This window comes from Lampetra fluviatilis, chromosome 12 (assembly GCF_964198595.1).
Source record: "Lampetra fluviatilis chromosome 12, kcLamFluv1.1, whole genome shotgun sequence".
Classification (NCBI taxonomy): Eukaryota; Metazoa; Chordata; class Hyperoartia; order Petromyzontiformes; family Petromyzontidae; genus Lampetra; species Lampetra fluviatilis.
Window position 1 is genome coordinate 14,379,070 of NC_136286.1, and position 16,494 is coordinate 14,395,563.

The following is a 16,494-nucleotide window of genomic DNA, read 5'->3' on the forward strand; positions in this document are numbered from 1 at the left end:
GCGCACGGGCCCGAACGTGAGCGTGTACGTCACGCCCGTGACCGGGTGCTTGTTGCCCCCGACGCAGTGCGTCTGCCCGCAGAGCACGTCCCTGGCAGGCACACGGCAGCGTGGTCAAGCGGCGCCTTCGTCAAACGCGACGAGGCAAGGGTTTCGACGTCAAAGCGGCCGCCTCGCTCAGACGGGCGTGGGGGGGGGTGGTGCTCGCTTTTCGTTGGCGGCACCGAGCCGGCGGTGAGAGTTCAGCGTTGTGAACCCTTTCCCGATCCGATGACGTACGTGTACTTCATTGGAACGGAATCGGAAGAAAAAACAAAGTAACTTCATCCTTACTGAGGCTTCAGCAAGGCCATGCGGGAGGACGTGTGACCACAGTTTGGCGCCAGCTATCATAGAGTTTGGTCCATCTCGCTACGATTCTCCGCGGTGAGTACAATGTCTTTAACGACAGCGGCGCTGAGCTGCTTGTGCGTTCCGAGATTCAGCGGTGAACGGGACACCCACCCAGCAACTCGCAGACGCCTCGTAACGGCAAAAGGTTCATGCGGGGCCAAGTCGCTCCAGAGGAGAAACTACTCATTGACTATTCTGCTGAGTGAATCTCAGTCAATCGATTCTGGAAGCACGATGGGCTACTTTGGGATTTGAACTCACGACCTTCCCATTGCCACCGTAGCCATCTGATTGAACTCATGCCAACATGCAAACATTCAGGCTTCTCAGCATTATGGAAAAGCAAGGCAGCTGTGCATGTCAGCTCAGGAGGTTACCATCAAACTCTTTAAACTCGACAGTTTGCAATGACTCCTTAGGCAGGCTACGGTGGTCCACGAAACTCGGAAATATTCTGCATCATCTTGTTCTCGCGCACAGATGTTGTGCTGGAAACCTCCTCTACTCTTGTGAATAATGGCACAAGGTCTTTGTTTTCTGCTTTACAGCAGACAGCACAAACTAGCTTGGTACTTAAATCAAAGCTATAAGCTAAACTGCTTAATCCTTGGTTATAATTCGAGTTTCAGGTACCCATGACGAAACCCATGTCCCCTAGTGTACGGAGTGATGGTCTTGGCTTGATCACCAATGACGTCATAATAAAACCATAGCATTCCATTGTATGTGTTATTTAATTTGTGTTATTCAACTCCAAAAGACAGCGGTGATATCACCTTTTGGGACCAATCGCCGACACGATAAGAAGTTACACCGCTCACCGTCAATGCTCCGGATACAATTGCTTTCATCCCGTGACACAATGCCGATAGCACACTTGTAATGATAATTGAAAATGTCTCAAGTTCAAGTTAATTTATTTCAAGTTAATTTATTATGTATAGCCCTGTGAGCCATTCGGCTCTTGAATCGGCACACGATCGTAATGCCCTCTGCAACATTACTGGGCACTGCCATGCGACCGTTGACTGTGCATTTGCAAAGTGGCTCCGGAGGTGAGCGTGCCGTCGACGGGCCGACGCGCCGCCTACACGAGCAGTCACCCGGGGGGCCCTGGATATTCACGGAGAGTGAAGGACCTCACCCTGGGTCGCAGGTCACAAAGCCGTGCTCGGTGCGCCCACAGTTCCCGAACTTGTCCTGACGCTGGTTTCCCAGGAAGTAGCAGACGTCGGGCGCCCGTGAGGCTCCTGTTTGGCCACACACAAAGCAACAAAGACAAAGATCCCCCATGTAGTCTTAACAGAGCGTTGGGGCAAGTGCTGTTAGCGAGCACCTTCGAAGGCCGGCAAGGCACACGAAGGCGGTGGGTAGTAAGTACCACGTCCGCCCGGCCGCTTTTGTTTCTCCAGTGCTGATGTTTACACACCGCACCAGGTATTCATTTCAGGCTGAGTCGACCTAGGGGAGGTCCACTCGGATATTTGTCACCGATATTAGCTGAGTGAGAGTCGAATTCGGGTCCCCAGCGTGCTAAGCACTACACTTCCACTCTCCACACCTATACATACACAAGCAAAATATGACGCACTGCAGATTCTAGGTGGCTGGGAAACCTGATTATCACAGACCACCAGCCGCTCTAGCGTCGTTATGAATATTGCTACAATGACCACGCAGAGATTTTAGAGTAATGGAAATTTCCGTTCTCCTCCACGTATCTTTTTTCATCACGGTGCCTGAGTGCAGGCCCAAAGAGCCAAAACACCAAACGACCAGCAACAAACAGCGCTGTTAAAGTCGTAATAGATAAGAGCGAGGTTACAAGAACCTGGGAAAGAGACGATGAGAGGGAACTCCAAAGTTGAGCAGCGTGAAAAGAGAGTCCGAAAGAGATTCGTGTTTTGACCTCTGGTGGTTGAACAAAATGTGGATAAGAGGAAACTTTGAGTCTGATCGACCGAGTCCTCAACACGGGTGAAGATCACGACTACAGTTACCACGGTACCAGCGATAGAAGAGCAGTATGAGAATCAGAATTATTTACTCATACTGTTGGAATCCGATGAGCTATAAAGCTCTTTGTCCACAGATGTCCAGTAGGGGCACGGGGTCAGAACGATAAAGCGGTGACTGACCGCACGGAGAGCGAGTGACTCGAGTGATCATCAAGCAACACGCTCGTGTGTGTGCGTGCGCACGTGCATGCGCGTGTGCGCACGTGCGTGTGTGCATGTGGGCGCACGCAAGCACCTTTGCCCCACAGGCTGGCGCACTGCGCGTCCAGGGTGGGGCACAGGCCCCCGTAGCAGTAGGCGGCCCCGCCGCGGCACGGGTGCCCGTCCAGCAGGTAGAGGTTGTCGGGGCAGCGGGCAGAGCGGCCGTCGCACAGCTCGGGCAGGTCGCACTCGTGCATGCGCTCGCGGCACCGCACGCCCGCGGCCGCTACCTGCGCAACGCACCGCGGCACTCGCTCAGAGACGCGGCCGCCCCACGCAGTGCGCGCGCACACCCTGGGGGCGCAGTGCGCGAGCCGGCGCGGCCCCCACGAGAGGGGTAGGTGGCGTGGCCCCCAGAACTAGCGCGGACATTCACGCGCGCAAACCAGGTACTCGTTTGAGGCTGAGTTGACCTAAGGGATGCCCAGAACCGGGTCATATGCTACTTGACGCTGGCCGGTGATTGAACCCAAGCACACATGGGCACAAGCACACGATGTTGATGAATTCACATACTCGCATGCTTGGATGGACATGTAGTTTTTGCTTCGTGTTAATTTTCTCTATCAGGTCACTGTGACGGGTGGGAAGGCACGCCTAGGACACGCTGCAATAAATCATGGTAGCAGCATTGCTATGAGACCACTACTTTGGTGGGAAGTAACACATGATCATCCTGGGGAGACTGACCTCTGCCATATGAATATGGAATTGACTCAGGGCTGGAAATGGGTGAGCACCGACCCACACTTGCGTGGACAGAAATACAAAGGCGGCCAGGCGTGGTGCTAACCACCCACCCCCTCGTGTGCCGTGCCGGCCTTCATAGGCGCTCGCTAACAGCACTTGCCCCAACAGTCTGTTAAGGCTATATCTCTTTGTGTCAACGTGTGTGTTCACGTGTGTGTGTGTGTCTACGTATAACCATAACTATGAGCATTTGTGTATTTTTGTACAGTCGAGTCCTCTTGTGGCTAAATCTGTGATGGTTTAAACATCGCACGCATGCGGTAAGGCACACACGTGCACATGCATAATAATATTATTATATGCAGAGCATCCTGATATTCCAATTTATTTGCATATACTGATGTGGCATAGGAATCCCCTTCGCAAAATCGAGGTTTGCTTTGAGGGCTGGTTTTCCAGCATTTTAATAAACTACATTGTGGGCTATTACCACTACAAAGATGCCATCGCCAAACTACAGAAACTCTCCCCTGTAAGCCCTCTTCGTGTCTAGAAGACCTTGACATGCAGCTTCTGTTGCCGCCATACGACAGCGTGGAACCACGACAACCCAGGCAGGCTCTGTGCCTCTCGCGAGGTTGCCCCAGCCCTGCACATTCTGTTCCCTGAAGAGCCGAGGGGCTTTGTCTGCGCTAGGCCAAGTCAGCGCAGGGGAAGGAGCGGCGGGTGGGTCGCTGCCACGAAGATGATCCTCTCGATGGCTGAGCGCAGAGATCGGGAAGCAGCCCCAAGCCCCGCGCCCCTCACCACTACCGCCGGGACGGTCGCTTCCCCTGCCGCGCGGCACACCGCCTGGTCGTGCCGCGACTTGGCAGCACCACACTGGACTCTTCTGTTCATTTAAATTCAATAATGATGGAATCCTGCAGACATTTCTAGGGAGTCGTTGTTAACGTTTTTTTTTTGCCCGCTAGCAGCAACAAAAACGGGCATTCTGCTCGCGGGTTTTCTAAATATTTGCACACATGCCACGTGCGCGGGACGGCCGCGCGGGGAAGCGGGAGCAGCATTTGTGGGCACCCCCTTGAGGTGCGGGGAAAGGGGGGGGGGGTCACAACTGGGGGGCGACCCCCCCCCCAGGGAAGCCGGACAAATTGTGCCCCCGACCGAGGTCCCATCACGCACACGCAGCAAGGCGCACGCGTGTGTGAGTGCGCGCACACGCGTGCATGAGTGCGCGCACACGCGTGCATGAGTGCGCGCACACGCGTGCATATACAGCATTGGTGCATATACAGCATTGGCGCATATACAGCATTGGCGCATGCAGCATAACGCAAGGAGGTGCACAGCTGAACATGCACGCAAGCCCTTTCTTTCAGGCTTTCACACCGTGTCGTGCGGACGTGTGGGGAAGTCTCGGTAACAGCGGCTGAAGAAAGCCAGGTGACATTCGACTGCATGGCGTGTATGAGTGTTGGTGCGTGTCGCTGTGTGCTCGTGTGTGTGTTGGCCGCATGGTGTGTTACTGTGTGTGTGTTGGTCGACTCAAACGAGTACCTGGTGCGTTGTGTACCTGGTGCGTTGTGTAAACATCGCTACTGGAGACACAAAGGTGGTCGGGCGTGGTGCTGGCCACCCACCCCGTCGTGTGCAGTATCGGCCTTCAGACGTGCTGCTCGCTAACAGCACTTGCCCCAAAAGTCTGTCAAGGCTATCCGGGGGATCTTTGTCTTTGCTGACTGCATGGTGTGCATGAGTGGTGACGCGCATGGGAACAGGCAAGGATCGCTGACATCGATGAGAGTGAGTAAAGCGGCAGACGTAAAGATTGATGAGAGTTCACCCATCGATAGCCAATCACATGCAGTGTGCATAATATCAGCATAACTACGGGGACACACGTGTAACATCTGTACACCGTTGCGGCAAGGGCTGTTCGTGAACCGCATGAAGGAATAGCTGGACCTCTTGCCGTGTGTAGTTCGTTGTCTTTCCCCCGCACCTCCGATTAGCACGGTTGGCTACGTACGGTGCGAAAAAAGTTCAACATACACACAATGCGGCCCATTGTGTGGCGTGGTGCTTGCCGGGCTTTGTGTGGAGTGGCATTGATCGAGAAGCGCGAAGCTGATGCTAGTGAAGGATACGCCGCTTATTGCGATTAGTTTAGCAGATGGTGCGACACAGGGGAGCGTGCAGCAGTAACCTTCCCGCTACCCGCAGCGGGAGCCTGCTGCGTGTGAGAGAGACTGTGCGAGGCCGTTGTGCCTGTGAGTGTGTGAATGTGTGTGTGAGGGTGTGAGTGTGTGTGTGTGAGTGTGAATGTGTGTGTGAGTGTGCGTGAATGTGTGTGAGTGTGTGAGTGTGTGTGAGTGTGTATGTGAATGTGTGTGTGAGTGAGTGTGTGTGAGTATGTGTGAGTGTGTGTGTGAGTGTGTGTGTGAGTGTGTGAGTGTGTGTGTGAGTGTGTGAGTGTGTGTGTGAGTGTGTGTGAGTGTGTGAGTGTGTGTGTGAGTGTGTGAATGTGTGTGTGTGTGCCTTCTGTTTCTGACGTTCCGCTGGTGGAAATCTGCGGATGCGTCGGCTCTACACGATGGGGGGGGGTCGAGGGAGCCCTCCGACAGACTGAATGTATTGAATGTACGTAAAGCATTTGGTCGCCGCAGACTCTAACAGATGCCCCTTGATGCAATCGCAGAGCGGTTTCTGCTGCAGACCCAACACGCGAGCTCAGAACGTGCGCGACACTTGAAATGAACGCGTGAAGCTCCACCCGCGTTCATAATGTGTTTGATTTTTGTTTTATATATATACACACACACTTTTCGTATTTCGTATATATCTTCAATCATGGGCAATATATGAAAGAAAGTATTTAGCATGCTGTCCACAATTGTCCACAATCAAATGAATCTTACATTTACACCGATGGCACACTTTGATTGAACGGATGGTTTTTATTTGCGCTTGTTTGCTTTTTTCACCGGTTGTGCCCTTGGAGTCTCGTGTGCATTTAAATATTTTAGTAAAACCCAAAAATACTGCTTTGGAAAAAACAGATGTACGGGTTGCCCCCGTAAGTATTCCCATCGCCAGCTCCTGACCAGAAGGGCATTTGCAGGGTTCCGCTGATGCTGCGGGCAGGAGCGCGCGGTGGCGTGCGTGCGAATGAGAGAGCGAGCGAGCGTGCGACTGAGAGAGCCATGGAACGAGCGTGCGAGGGGAGCAGCTCACCTGGCAGTGCGAGCAGCACGCTCCGTGAGCACACCGCGCCCCGCTCACCAGCTGACACGTCGTAGCGTTACAGCACGGGTTGTCGCACTCCTGCACGCACGCACGCACGCACACATACACACACGCACACACACACGCACACACACACGCACACACACGCACACACACACGCACACACGCACACGGGAAAACGCTCAATAAAACATGAGCACACGCCCATGCGCCACAGCTCGTATGCAATGTGCATCTGTGGCCGTAAGTGCAATGCGGCAGCGGGGAGTGGAAATGCGGCGGTTAGCGTGCTGCGCTACGAACCCGGCGACCCCGGTTCGATTCCCGCTCGTGACCAATAACTGTTCCTTGGCATCCCCCAGGTCGACTCAGCCTTAAACGAGTATATGGTGCGATGCGTAAACATCGCCACTGGGGAGATGAAGGCAACAGGGCGTGGTGCTGGCCACCCACCCCTTCCGTGTGCCATGCCGGCGTTCATCGGTGCTACTCACTCACCGCACTTGCCCCGAGTCTGTTTGAGGCTACACGGGCGATCTTTGTCTTTTTTGTATGCATGTGTGGGAGCGGTGTTGCAGTGGTTAACACTGAACCGTGATCCTGGCAGTGCACGTATGACGATTGTTGGCGTGATTGTGCAACGCAAGTCTGGTGTCTGGACTTGGCTCGTGCCTCCTCTAGCTTCACTCAGTCTAAAATGATGACCTGGTGTGGTAGTGCGATCAACATCGGTGCCGGTGAGACAAAGGAGGCCAAGCATCGTACCAACCACACTACCTCCTTGGGGTACCGGGCAGGCATTAGGAGTGCCGCTTGTTTCTGCTCGTGGTGGAAGATCGTTTTGGTGAGGGATGTTACTTTTCAAAACACACACTGCAATCTAAACGTGATCCCATTTTCATTTCACAAACCATTTAATCACATTCGCATTCCACCCTTTGCAACTTCAGCCCATTCAAAGTCATTTCTCCAACGGAGCTGCAAAAGCAATATCGCTGGCAATGGGGGATCGTGACGTAATGTTGGCTGGCAGCACTCCTCGTTACGAGGCGCTCGCGGAGAGCAGGCGCTTCCACAAGTCGACGTGGGGGGGGGGGGGGTCTATGTCCTCCTTTGATTGTGTGAGAATAGAGAATGCGTTCGCTGAGACCTGAGCGCACCGTGAAGTCTCCCGCTGCAGGCGTAGCGCCAGGGAGTGGGGCACGCCCTGCCTCTGCGGACGCATCGATCTCGCCCACTTTGTGACTCTGCCCATCGTTCTACAAAGCGGCGCACAAACGGCCGCACGCAACTTTCGTGCGTCCTTTATTCCTCAAGCTCCTCCGACCGCTCATTTGTCACGAGGCCCTCTCGCCCATAACTTCGTTAACTCCAAATGGGGAAAAAATAATCAAATAATGAAACGGAATAAAAAAAAACCACGCAATCTAAAATAACCAGACGGTGCGATCCATAGCGTCTGACAGCGGCTTTTAGCGGAATGAGATTTCAGGCGCTGCCGCCGCTCGTGCTCGTGACGGATGGGCGCCCGCCCCTGTGCAGGAGGTGGCGGCGGGGTTGGCATCGTGAGCTCACGTCTCGATCGCTCTCGCGCACCACGGACGCCGCGCTGCCACGCGGAGGGCACCGTTAACTCGGCCGCTGCTGGGTGAGAGTGGTCAGCCGAGGAAGGCTCAGAGTGTTGACGACTGACGATGATGAACGGCATCCACGGGTTACAGCCGCGCATATGGAAGCGTATACACGCACATAATTGTAGAATATCGGTGCAAGTCAGCAAGCACATATCAAGACGAGTAAACAGGTAGCACGGTTGGCTACGTACGGTGCGAAAGAGGTTCAACATACGTAGATACAAAGGTATTGTCAACATCATGTCGTGCCGACCCTTATTTCCTTAAGGCTAATGCTGCCTATCCTGCACCAAATACTTATTTTAGACTGAGTTAAACTAGGCCAAGTTTAGATTCTAATCATCATGGCAAAAAAAGTAAATGTGATGGGCAGACCACCCCAAAGACAAAGATCCCCCCTGCAGCCTATACAGGCTGTTGGAGCAAGTGCTGTCAGCGAGCACCTATGAAGAAGGTGAGCACGGCGCACGAGAGGGTGGTGTGGCCGGTACCACGCCCGGCCACCCTCTCGTCTCCGCAGTGCTGACCAGGGAGATCGAACCGTAGACCTGCCGATTGTAAGTCGTCTGCATCCCCCACCACACAGATTAACGGGGCGTAACACTTTTAGTGAGTTTCCATAAATACATTGGGGAAAAAAATCCATTACCAAGATTAATACTGACAAGAAACAAACGTACTGGAGGGCAGTGGGTGGTGGCGGTCCCAGCAACGGCTGTAACTCAGGCGGCCTCACCTTGCACGGGGAGACACCCTTCAACGTGCAGAGTGAACAGCGCGGCACTCCCATTAACAAAGTTGTCTGGCGCTGGCGATGAACTGCGTGGTTGTGCCCGCAGGGAGGTCGTGCACGCGGTGCCACGGCGCGATATACGGCCCGTGGCAAGCGGAGAGCGGCGCGGATGAAATATCGAAGGTCGTTCATCACGGTATCGGCTTTCAGCACGCCACCGGTGAGTAAGGGCAGGGGAACGGTCGCGATTTCGAAGATGACGGTCCGTTGGGGATTGACGCCGACTGCGATCGTGGTTATGGCGACGGTAATGGTGGTCGAGGAGATGGACAGAGGCGTTTGATTTAAACTGGGAGGGCCCGGTGAGCTCTGAAGCAGCTCGCTGTTGCAGGTGTCAAGCGCAAGCCGGGGTCGGCAATGCAGATAAGTTACGGAGGCAGTGACGTGGTGAGATACATCAGACAATCACACGCAAACGCGAACAAAACAGAGTATAGAAAAATAAGTAAACCCGATAAGTAACAAAAAATTATACGAAGCATAGATTGCACTTGCAAATTCCCAGCTGTCAAATCGTAGTTACAATACATTGTTACATATCACACAGTTGCATGTCACAGTTGCAAATGTGGCTCTAGTTGAGTTTAAGACCTTTTCTTGATGAGATAATGAAGACTGGAGATGATGATGATGATGTTATAGATGTTAATGATAACTGTAGACACGATGGTGATGACAATGACGATGGCTATGCCTGTGCCTTTGAAGATAAATTATGATGGGGAAAATGGTACTGAATATGGATATTATTGTTGTTACAATAATCATAGTTACCAATATCACTCCCAAGTGTGGTTTTGTAGCCTAACCAAGGGATAAACCCAAAGGCCAGATGATGGGACATCGTAAGAGCAAGCCTCGGAGGTCACGAGTTTTGTCAGGAATGCAATTGGGCGTGATGACCTCTTGACATTGTATGTTGGATTGGCGTGGAACATCTGAAAGTCTGAAATAACGGTGCCGATGCCGCCACCGTTTTAACGATGAAAGCTTCACTGCGAGATTGAAGAATTACAATTTTTTGAAACTGCGTTTTGTGTGTTAGTTTGTTGTCCTTCCTCTCGCACCTCCGATTAGCAAGGTTGGCTACGTACGGTGCGAAAGAAGTTCAACGTACGCACGTACACACATAAGTACATACCTCGACCGTGCCGCAGTCACAGGTCTCCCCGGGCTCCAGGAAGAGGTTTCCGCACACGGGCCCCCCATAGAGCGCGTCCGGGAGGGGCTCGTTGTAGAGACAGGGCCCCCCACCGGCCTGCAGGAAGCCATGCAGGTCCTGCACACTGCAGCTGCTGAAACCCACGGGGAAGCCGTGCCTGCACACACACACACACACGTGGATCATTTATGATAACATCACTCGCGTGACGTGTGGCACGGGTGACGTGTGCACACGTGATGTGTGCGCGTGTGTGCTAGTGATGTGTGCGTGAAGCGTACACTCATTCTGTCAGCGTGTGCTCGTGACGCGTGCGTGCTGTGTACACTCGTGCTGCGAGCGAGCGCGTGCGCCGCGCGTCAACTGACTTGAGCCGCGGCGCGAGCACGCAGCCTCCCTGCTCCTCCGTCGCCTCGCAGTGGCAGCGGCGCTCCGTCGAGTCGTGGCTCATGCCGAGGTTGTGGCCCATCTCGTGGGCCATGGTGGACGCCAGGCCCAGCACGTTGTAGCTGTGGTCCTGCTCGCCGCACGGACATTGTGCCTTCTGTAGCCACGGAGACGCGGAGGCGCTCTGCACTTTAGCGTGATGCTCAGCTCAAGTAGGCAACGGTACACCTGAGGCTATGGCGTGGGCACAAGAGGGAAGTCTCGTGTCTTTTTAATGGGAAATAAAAACGATGCACACATAAAATCCCACTGAAACATCTGCAACATCGATGCCCCTATTCGGTGCCCTGCTCTTTAAGGTAGGCCCGAGTCAAACGTCAAGTCACATTGTCTCCGTTCTCAAGTGAGCGTTACGTGTTGCTCATCTCCGCTGGAGGCCTTCGGCCAGAGATGGAAATTCCACATTTTCATTGCAGTGGCGCTTTTCTCCACATGACAATCACTACTGACATCTCACAAAATTAACACGTAAGTTTTTGAAGCCAATATGATTTGGAATTGATCTTGTGTGTCAGACCACGTATTTCGGTTGGGAAAAATTGCACTAGCAAGCAATAAGACTGGCGTGATAAAGCACACGTGACACTTTCATTTGATTGATGACTGAAGAGGCAAGGCGTTACGAGATGGACGGTTTTGACTGGCTGTGTCACACGTGGTATGTTGCGTCTGTCGATGTTATGAAGGTGCTACACTGGTGCTCAACGACGTGATCCAGGTGTCATACTGGCACTTGTCCACGTGATCAAGGTGGCGAGAGGAACTGTCCTCCCTAGACATCGAGGGCCACTTCTTCCTCCCCGACCATTCGTCTTCCTCGCTTCAAGCTCCGTACCCGGCACGGTCTATCCGCTGCCGACCTCCACGCCCGGGGTCCACGTGACCCGACTCTGTGGACGTGCCCAGCGACAGACCGCGTGGCGCACTGCTGATGAGGGCCCCTGGCGAGAGTCGCCGGTGGCCTCAGGGCCCTCCCTCTGCACTGCTGCTGCTGCTGACGAAGCAGCTGTCGCCAGGCTCGGCAACACGATAGCACTGAACTCAACTGTTGGCGATACCGAATTAAGTCAAAAAGCCTCATTTATACGATGATTTATGTTTCAGTCTTTAATAACTGCTGACAGTATCAACCCATTACACAACCAATTCTGTTTTTTACAGTGGGATGGCAACGTGGGATTTCATTTCTGAACTTAATTTGGAAGCAAGGGCGGGCCCACTGAGACCACGGAAGTTCCCAGTGTCATTCTGACTTGATGATCTGACACAACACTTAAGACATTCCTTCCGAATTAAACGTGCTGCCTCGATGGGGCTATTGCCTGTGTTGAATAGAGGACAGTCCGCTTGCCTTTCTGTTTTTCTGCCTTCTGAATTGTGCAGCACACGCAGACACACCGCGGGCCGTGAGCCATCACGCCAGTGCGGAGGGCCTCACCTCGCTGACGGCACCGCTGTTCTGCCCACACATGCCAGCCACTGGCGCCAGCCCCACCGTCACGCCCTCGAACTGCACACCACTGACACACACAGACGCAACATGCTAAGGCCATTGGCTTCAGCCTATAGACTGCAGGGACAAGGGCTGCCAGTAATAAGCTAGAAGGGTAAGAAACAAAAAGAGGTGGACAGGCAAACAACGCGCTTGCGTCAATTTGTATAGACAACTTGACAGGGAGACTGATAATATTATATTTCTTGACTTAAAACTTTCGTGACTGCAGAAATTCATAGTCTTTGGGTCTTTCGGTAAAGTCACGTGGCTTTACCGAAAGACCCAATGAATATTACCACGACCTTATGGAGTTTAAGATGTCAATTGCCACTGATTAGAATGTGCATCAGGCAAGAATTTAACTTTGGTGGCACAGGAGTGCAGCAGCAAACACGCAGCTCACGGGCGATGGTGTGCAGGCAGAGGCTCCAGCAGCACCGTAGGGTCGTGAGTGGGCACGCGCAGACTCAAAGTTATGCCCCACGGTCAGGCGCGCGGTGACGTGAGGTGGAACTACATTTGTCGATGCTTCATCAGTGGGCAATTCCATCGGTGGACAATTTCTCTCCAAGATTTAGTTCAACAAAAATAGTGACCGGCCAGCCTTGACTGAACATTACGTCGGAAAAAGCAGCGTTCCCGTATGTGCGCACGTATGTATGTATGTATGCATACCAATGTTACGTACATTGTCATGAGCTAATTTACTTTGTATGCTTAATGGACTCATTAATCACAGTTGGCGAAATATAAGTTTCCACAGATACATTCCCCATGATCGAGGCAACCAAATATCATCAGCCCAACAAAATAGCCACAGACCCATCACCACTCCAACGCCTGTCTTCGAAAAGCCTCCCCATGCACCCCCCCCCTCCCCGCAAAAGGACTTTTACCAACATAAACGAGTGCCAGAGCCCAACACAGCACGGGACTTTTGTCAAACAACTTATGAGTCATTGCGCTTGTAAAAGCTAACACCAACACGCCACTTGAGACATTTAAACCGCAATCACAGAAATGCACGCTAATGACTTTCAGCTGGCGGTGCCTTGCGATTACGTCCTGCGCTCGTGGGGTAAGGACGCCGATTGCGGTAATTTCTGTGGCCGTCGACGCGACGCGTCCGGGATATTGTGAGCGCCGCTGCGACGGCTGCACGCGCAGTCCGTAACACACGGCCGTGAGCGCACGCGCGTGCGTGCCATGCACGCTACGCAACGGCCACGTGTAACACGCACGAGAGGAAACGGCCCCGGTCAAATAACAGCAGCAGCAGCAGCAATGCCGGCAGGGAGCTTTCCAATGTTTGTGCACTGGATTGCCGCGGAGGTTTCACGCTGGGTAATTCCCTCATGAGTCATTCCTCGCCTACAATTCCACCGTGGATAATTCCTACAGGAATGCCAAGGGCCGTTCCCGTGTTCAAACGAACATTTGAACGTGGGACCCTAACAGGAATTCTGCCATTGAAGATTCTTGGAATAGAATGAGATTCTATTGAAAATCTTTTACGATTCTAGCTTAGCTTTGGCTATGCTTAACTTGGCAAAGCATCACTGATTCCAGCCAGCCAGAATGGTAATTCACCATTGATGCCTAATCGACTGAATCCGCCCCAATGCTGGTATTGACGCAACAACGGATGGCCCATGGTACCTGCATGGCTTCGTGGAGGCAAGCCCAGACACGGTCCTTACAATGCCAATGCAAGGCTGCATGTAAACGGAGCCAATGATACATGTAGAGGTAGCCATCCCATGTATACTCTAGAATAAAGCTATGGCTACATATGAACGTAGCTGTAGCCATGTATAATACGCTCCTACTTGTCTAGCCTAGTCCGGTCAGGCGCCACGGGCACGACTGTCTATCCTGAACACCACGCAACGTGGGTACACTGCGTACGTACTCTTCAACGCAGTGCCACACGTGTGTGTGTGTGCGTATGTATGTTGAACTTAATTTTGACTTAAAACTTTCGTGACTGCAGGAATTCATATTCTTTGGTTCTTTCGATAAAGTCACGTAGATAGAAAAATAATAAAATAATAAAAAATAAAATAAATAAGACACGACGTTTCGATCGCAACACAAGCGGTCGTCCTGATAACGACCGCTTGTGTTGCGATCGAAACGTCGTGTCTTATTTTTTATTATTTTTTTATTTGTATTCACTTTATTTTTATATTTGTTATATCTACATGATTTGCCGACAGAATCAAAGAATATGTTGAACTTCTTTCGCACCGTGCATAGCCAGCCGTGCTAATCGCAGGTGTGTAATGCCGTGCAACATCGTGCTGTGCCACGCAACGCAGGTCTGCGCTGTGCGATGCAGCACATTCACAGTCCCGCACTGCCATGTGCTGTGACATCGCCGTGCTGTGCAATGTTATCAATGTCCATGTGATGGGGCCACTTCGTTTCGCTGCTACCATTTGTGATGACCAGGTCGCGTCTGAAAAACAAGCGAATACCCCAGTGGGCTTTGCCTGGTAGGATGGCGATGGCTCAGTTTCATTTGTTTGTGTTTGGGTGATTTGTTTACCTTGCTTGTACTTTGCACCAATGCCATGTTTTTGCATTGTTTGTTGCTGTCACGCTCTTACCCCGTGCTCCTACTGGACATCTGCGACAAAGAGCTTTAGAGCTAACCGGATTCCTTCCGCGGTACAAATAAACATTCTTTAATCCGAATGCAGCACTCTGCGGTGCCTCGCGACTTGCTGCTGCGCTCCGCAAACGCTCGATGCCGGCCCCGTCGCACGACGTTTCGCAGCGCGGCCCTCACGTGACGAGCTGCGCGTGGTCGTGGGTGGCGCGCGGGGCCAGCTCGCGGCGCCTCCACGCCAGGAAGCCCTTGAGCGTCGCGTTGGCGTCCGCGCTGACGTTGGCGCGGTCGCCCGCACTCCACACCTCGAGGCCCACGAGCGCCACGCGCACGCGCAGCGGCCGGTACAGCTGCACCCGCCACGCACAGCACGCATCACGCACCACGCACAGCACGCATCACGCACCACGCACAGCACGCATCACGCACCACGCACAGCACGCATCACGCACCACGCACAGCACGCATCACGCACCACGCACAGCACGCATCACGCACCACGCACAGCACGCATCACGCACCACGCACAGCACGCATCACGCACCACGCACAGCACGCATCACGCACCACGCACAGCACGCATCACGCACCACGCACAGCACGCATCACGCACCACGCACAGCACGCATCACGCACCACGCACAGCACGCATCACGCACCACGCACAGCACGCATCACGCACCACGCACAGCACGCATCACGCACCACGCACAGCACGCATCACGCACCACGCACAGCACGCATCACGCACCACGCACAGCACGCATCACGCATCACGCACACGCAGCACGCACACACAGCACACACACACAGCACGCACACGCAGCACGCACGCGCAACGTGCGCGGGCCACGCCGTGCTGATGAGACTCGGAGAGGGCGAAACGCTCCGGCTTTTTTCCCCTTCTCGTTTTAAGCGAGCGCTGCTGGAGACGGAGCGGTCTGCAGGGCCAACAATGTGGGACGGCACGTTCTCGTTGCTATTCTGGAGATGGAATAGACGCGAATCTCTGGCTGTTGGTTGTATTTAATGCCACGTAGCTGAGTGTGTTTGTACAGACAGGGAGAGAAAGGTGTCAATGCATATACGGCATTTAATACTCAGATGATACGTGAACTTGTTCAGGTTAAACATCATTACAAGCAAGGAAGGTGTGGATACTTACACAAGATTGGAGTTCAAGGCAGACTAGGCATGAGAAGTAGTCACTGGATGTTGTGTTTCTGCCTTTTCCCAATTCTATTTCAGCTGTGCTATGGGCGCCATGCTGTGTTGCACAACAATGGACCATGCCATGTTACAGAATGGTCGGTGGAAGTTGATATCACAGAACTACTACTTCATCCAAATATTAAAAAAATAGAAATCCGTAGTTTTTTTGCACGTGGGGCTCTCAGTAGCTCTGAATGAAGTTCACTGATGGACACACATCGCAAGTCCCATTCAGCTTCAGTTGCTGTAACATCCAGACCTCGAGGACGGCGTCCAGCACGGATCTCAAGGATGTAGTAATGATGTGGGCAAAGAGTATAAGCCTCCACACAATACGAAATATATGCTACCACTCAGCCAGGAAATGGCTCAGAGAGAAGGAATACGGTCTTGTGTTGCACAATGTACGATTGTGAAAGAATGTTCAATGCGTTCACCCGGAACCACTCAACAGAAGCACACAGCAGCAACACACACGGCAGGGACACGCACAGCACTGACACACACAGCAGTAACACACACAGCAGCACCACAGTGGCTTGATGTGTGGTTGGGGGCTGGTGACGATTGAGGGGTGTGGGGTGGC

The 16,494-nt window shown here is 53.0% G+C and overlaps 1 protein-coding gene across 1 annotated transcript in view; it reads right to left on the bottom strand.

Annotated features, from left to right (window-relative positions):
* Positions 1-16,494, bottom strand: part of LOC144935275 (zinc metalloproteinase-disintegrin-like MTP4) — a 70,987-nt gene that overhangs the window by 11,765 nt on the left and 42,728 nt on the right. The window contains exons 9-16 of the mRNA XM_078861845.1: positions 14,877-15,046; positions 12,026-12,107; positions 10,509-10,657; positions 10,120-10,297; positions 6,540-6,629; positions 2,647-2,842; positions 1,538-1,643; positions 7-91 (exon numbers count right to left, since the gene is read on the bottom strand). Coding sequence (XP_078717971.1) covers positions 7-91; positions 1,538-1,643; positions 2,647-2,842; positions 6,540-6,629; positions 10,120-10,297; positions 10,509-10,657; positions 12,026-12,107; positions 14,877-15,046 — 1,056 coding nt within the window. The remainder of the gene's footprint in view (positions 1-6; positions 92-1,537; positions 1,644-2,646; positions 2,843-6,539; positions 6,630-10,119; positions 10,298-10,508; positions 10,658-12,025; positions 12,108-14,876; positions 15,047-16,494) is intronic.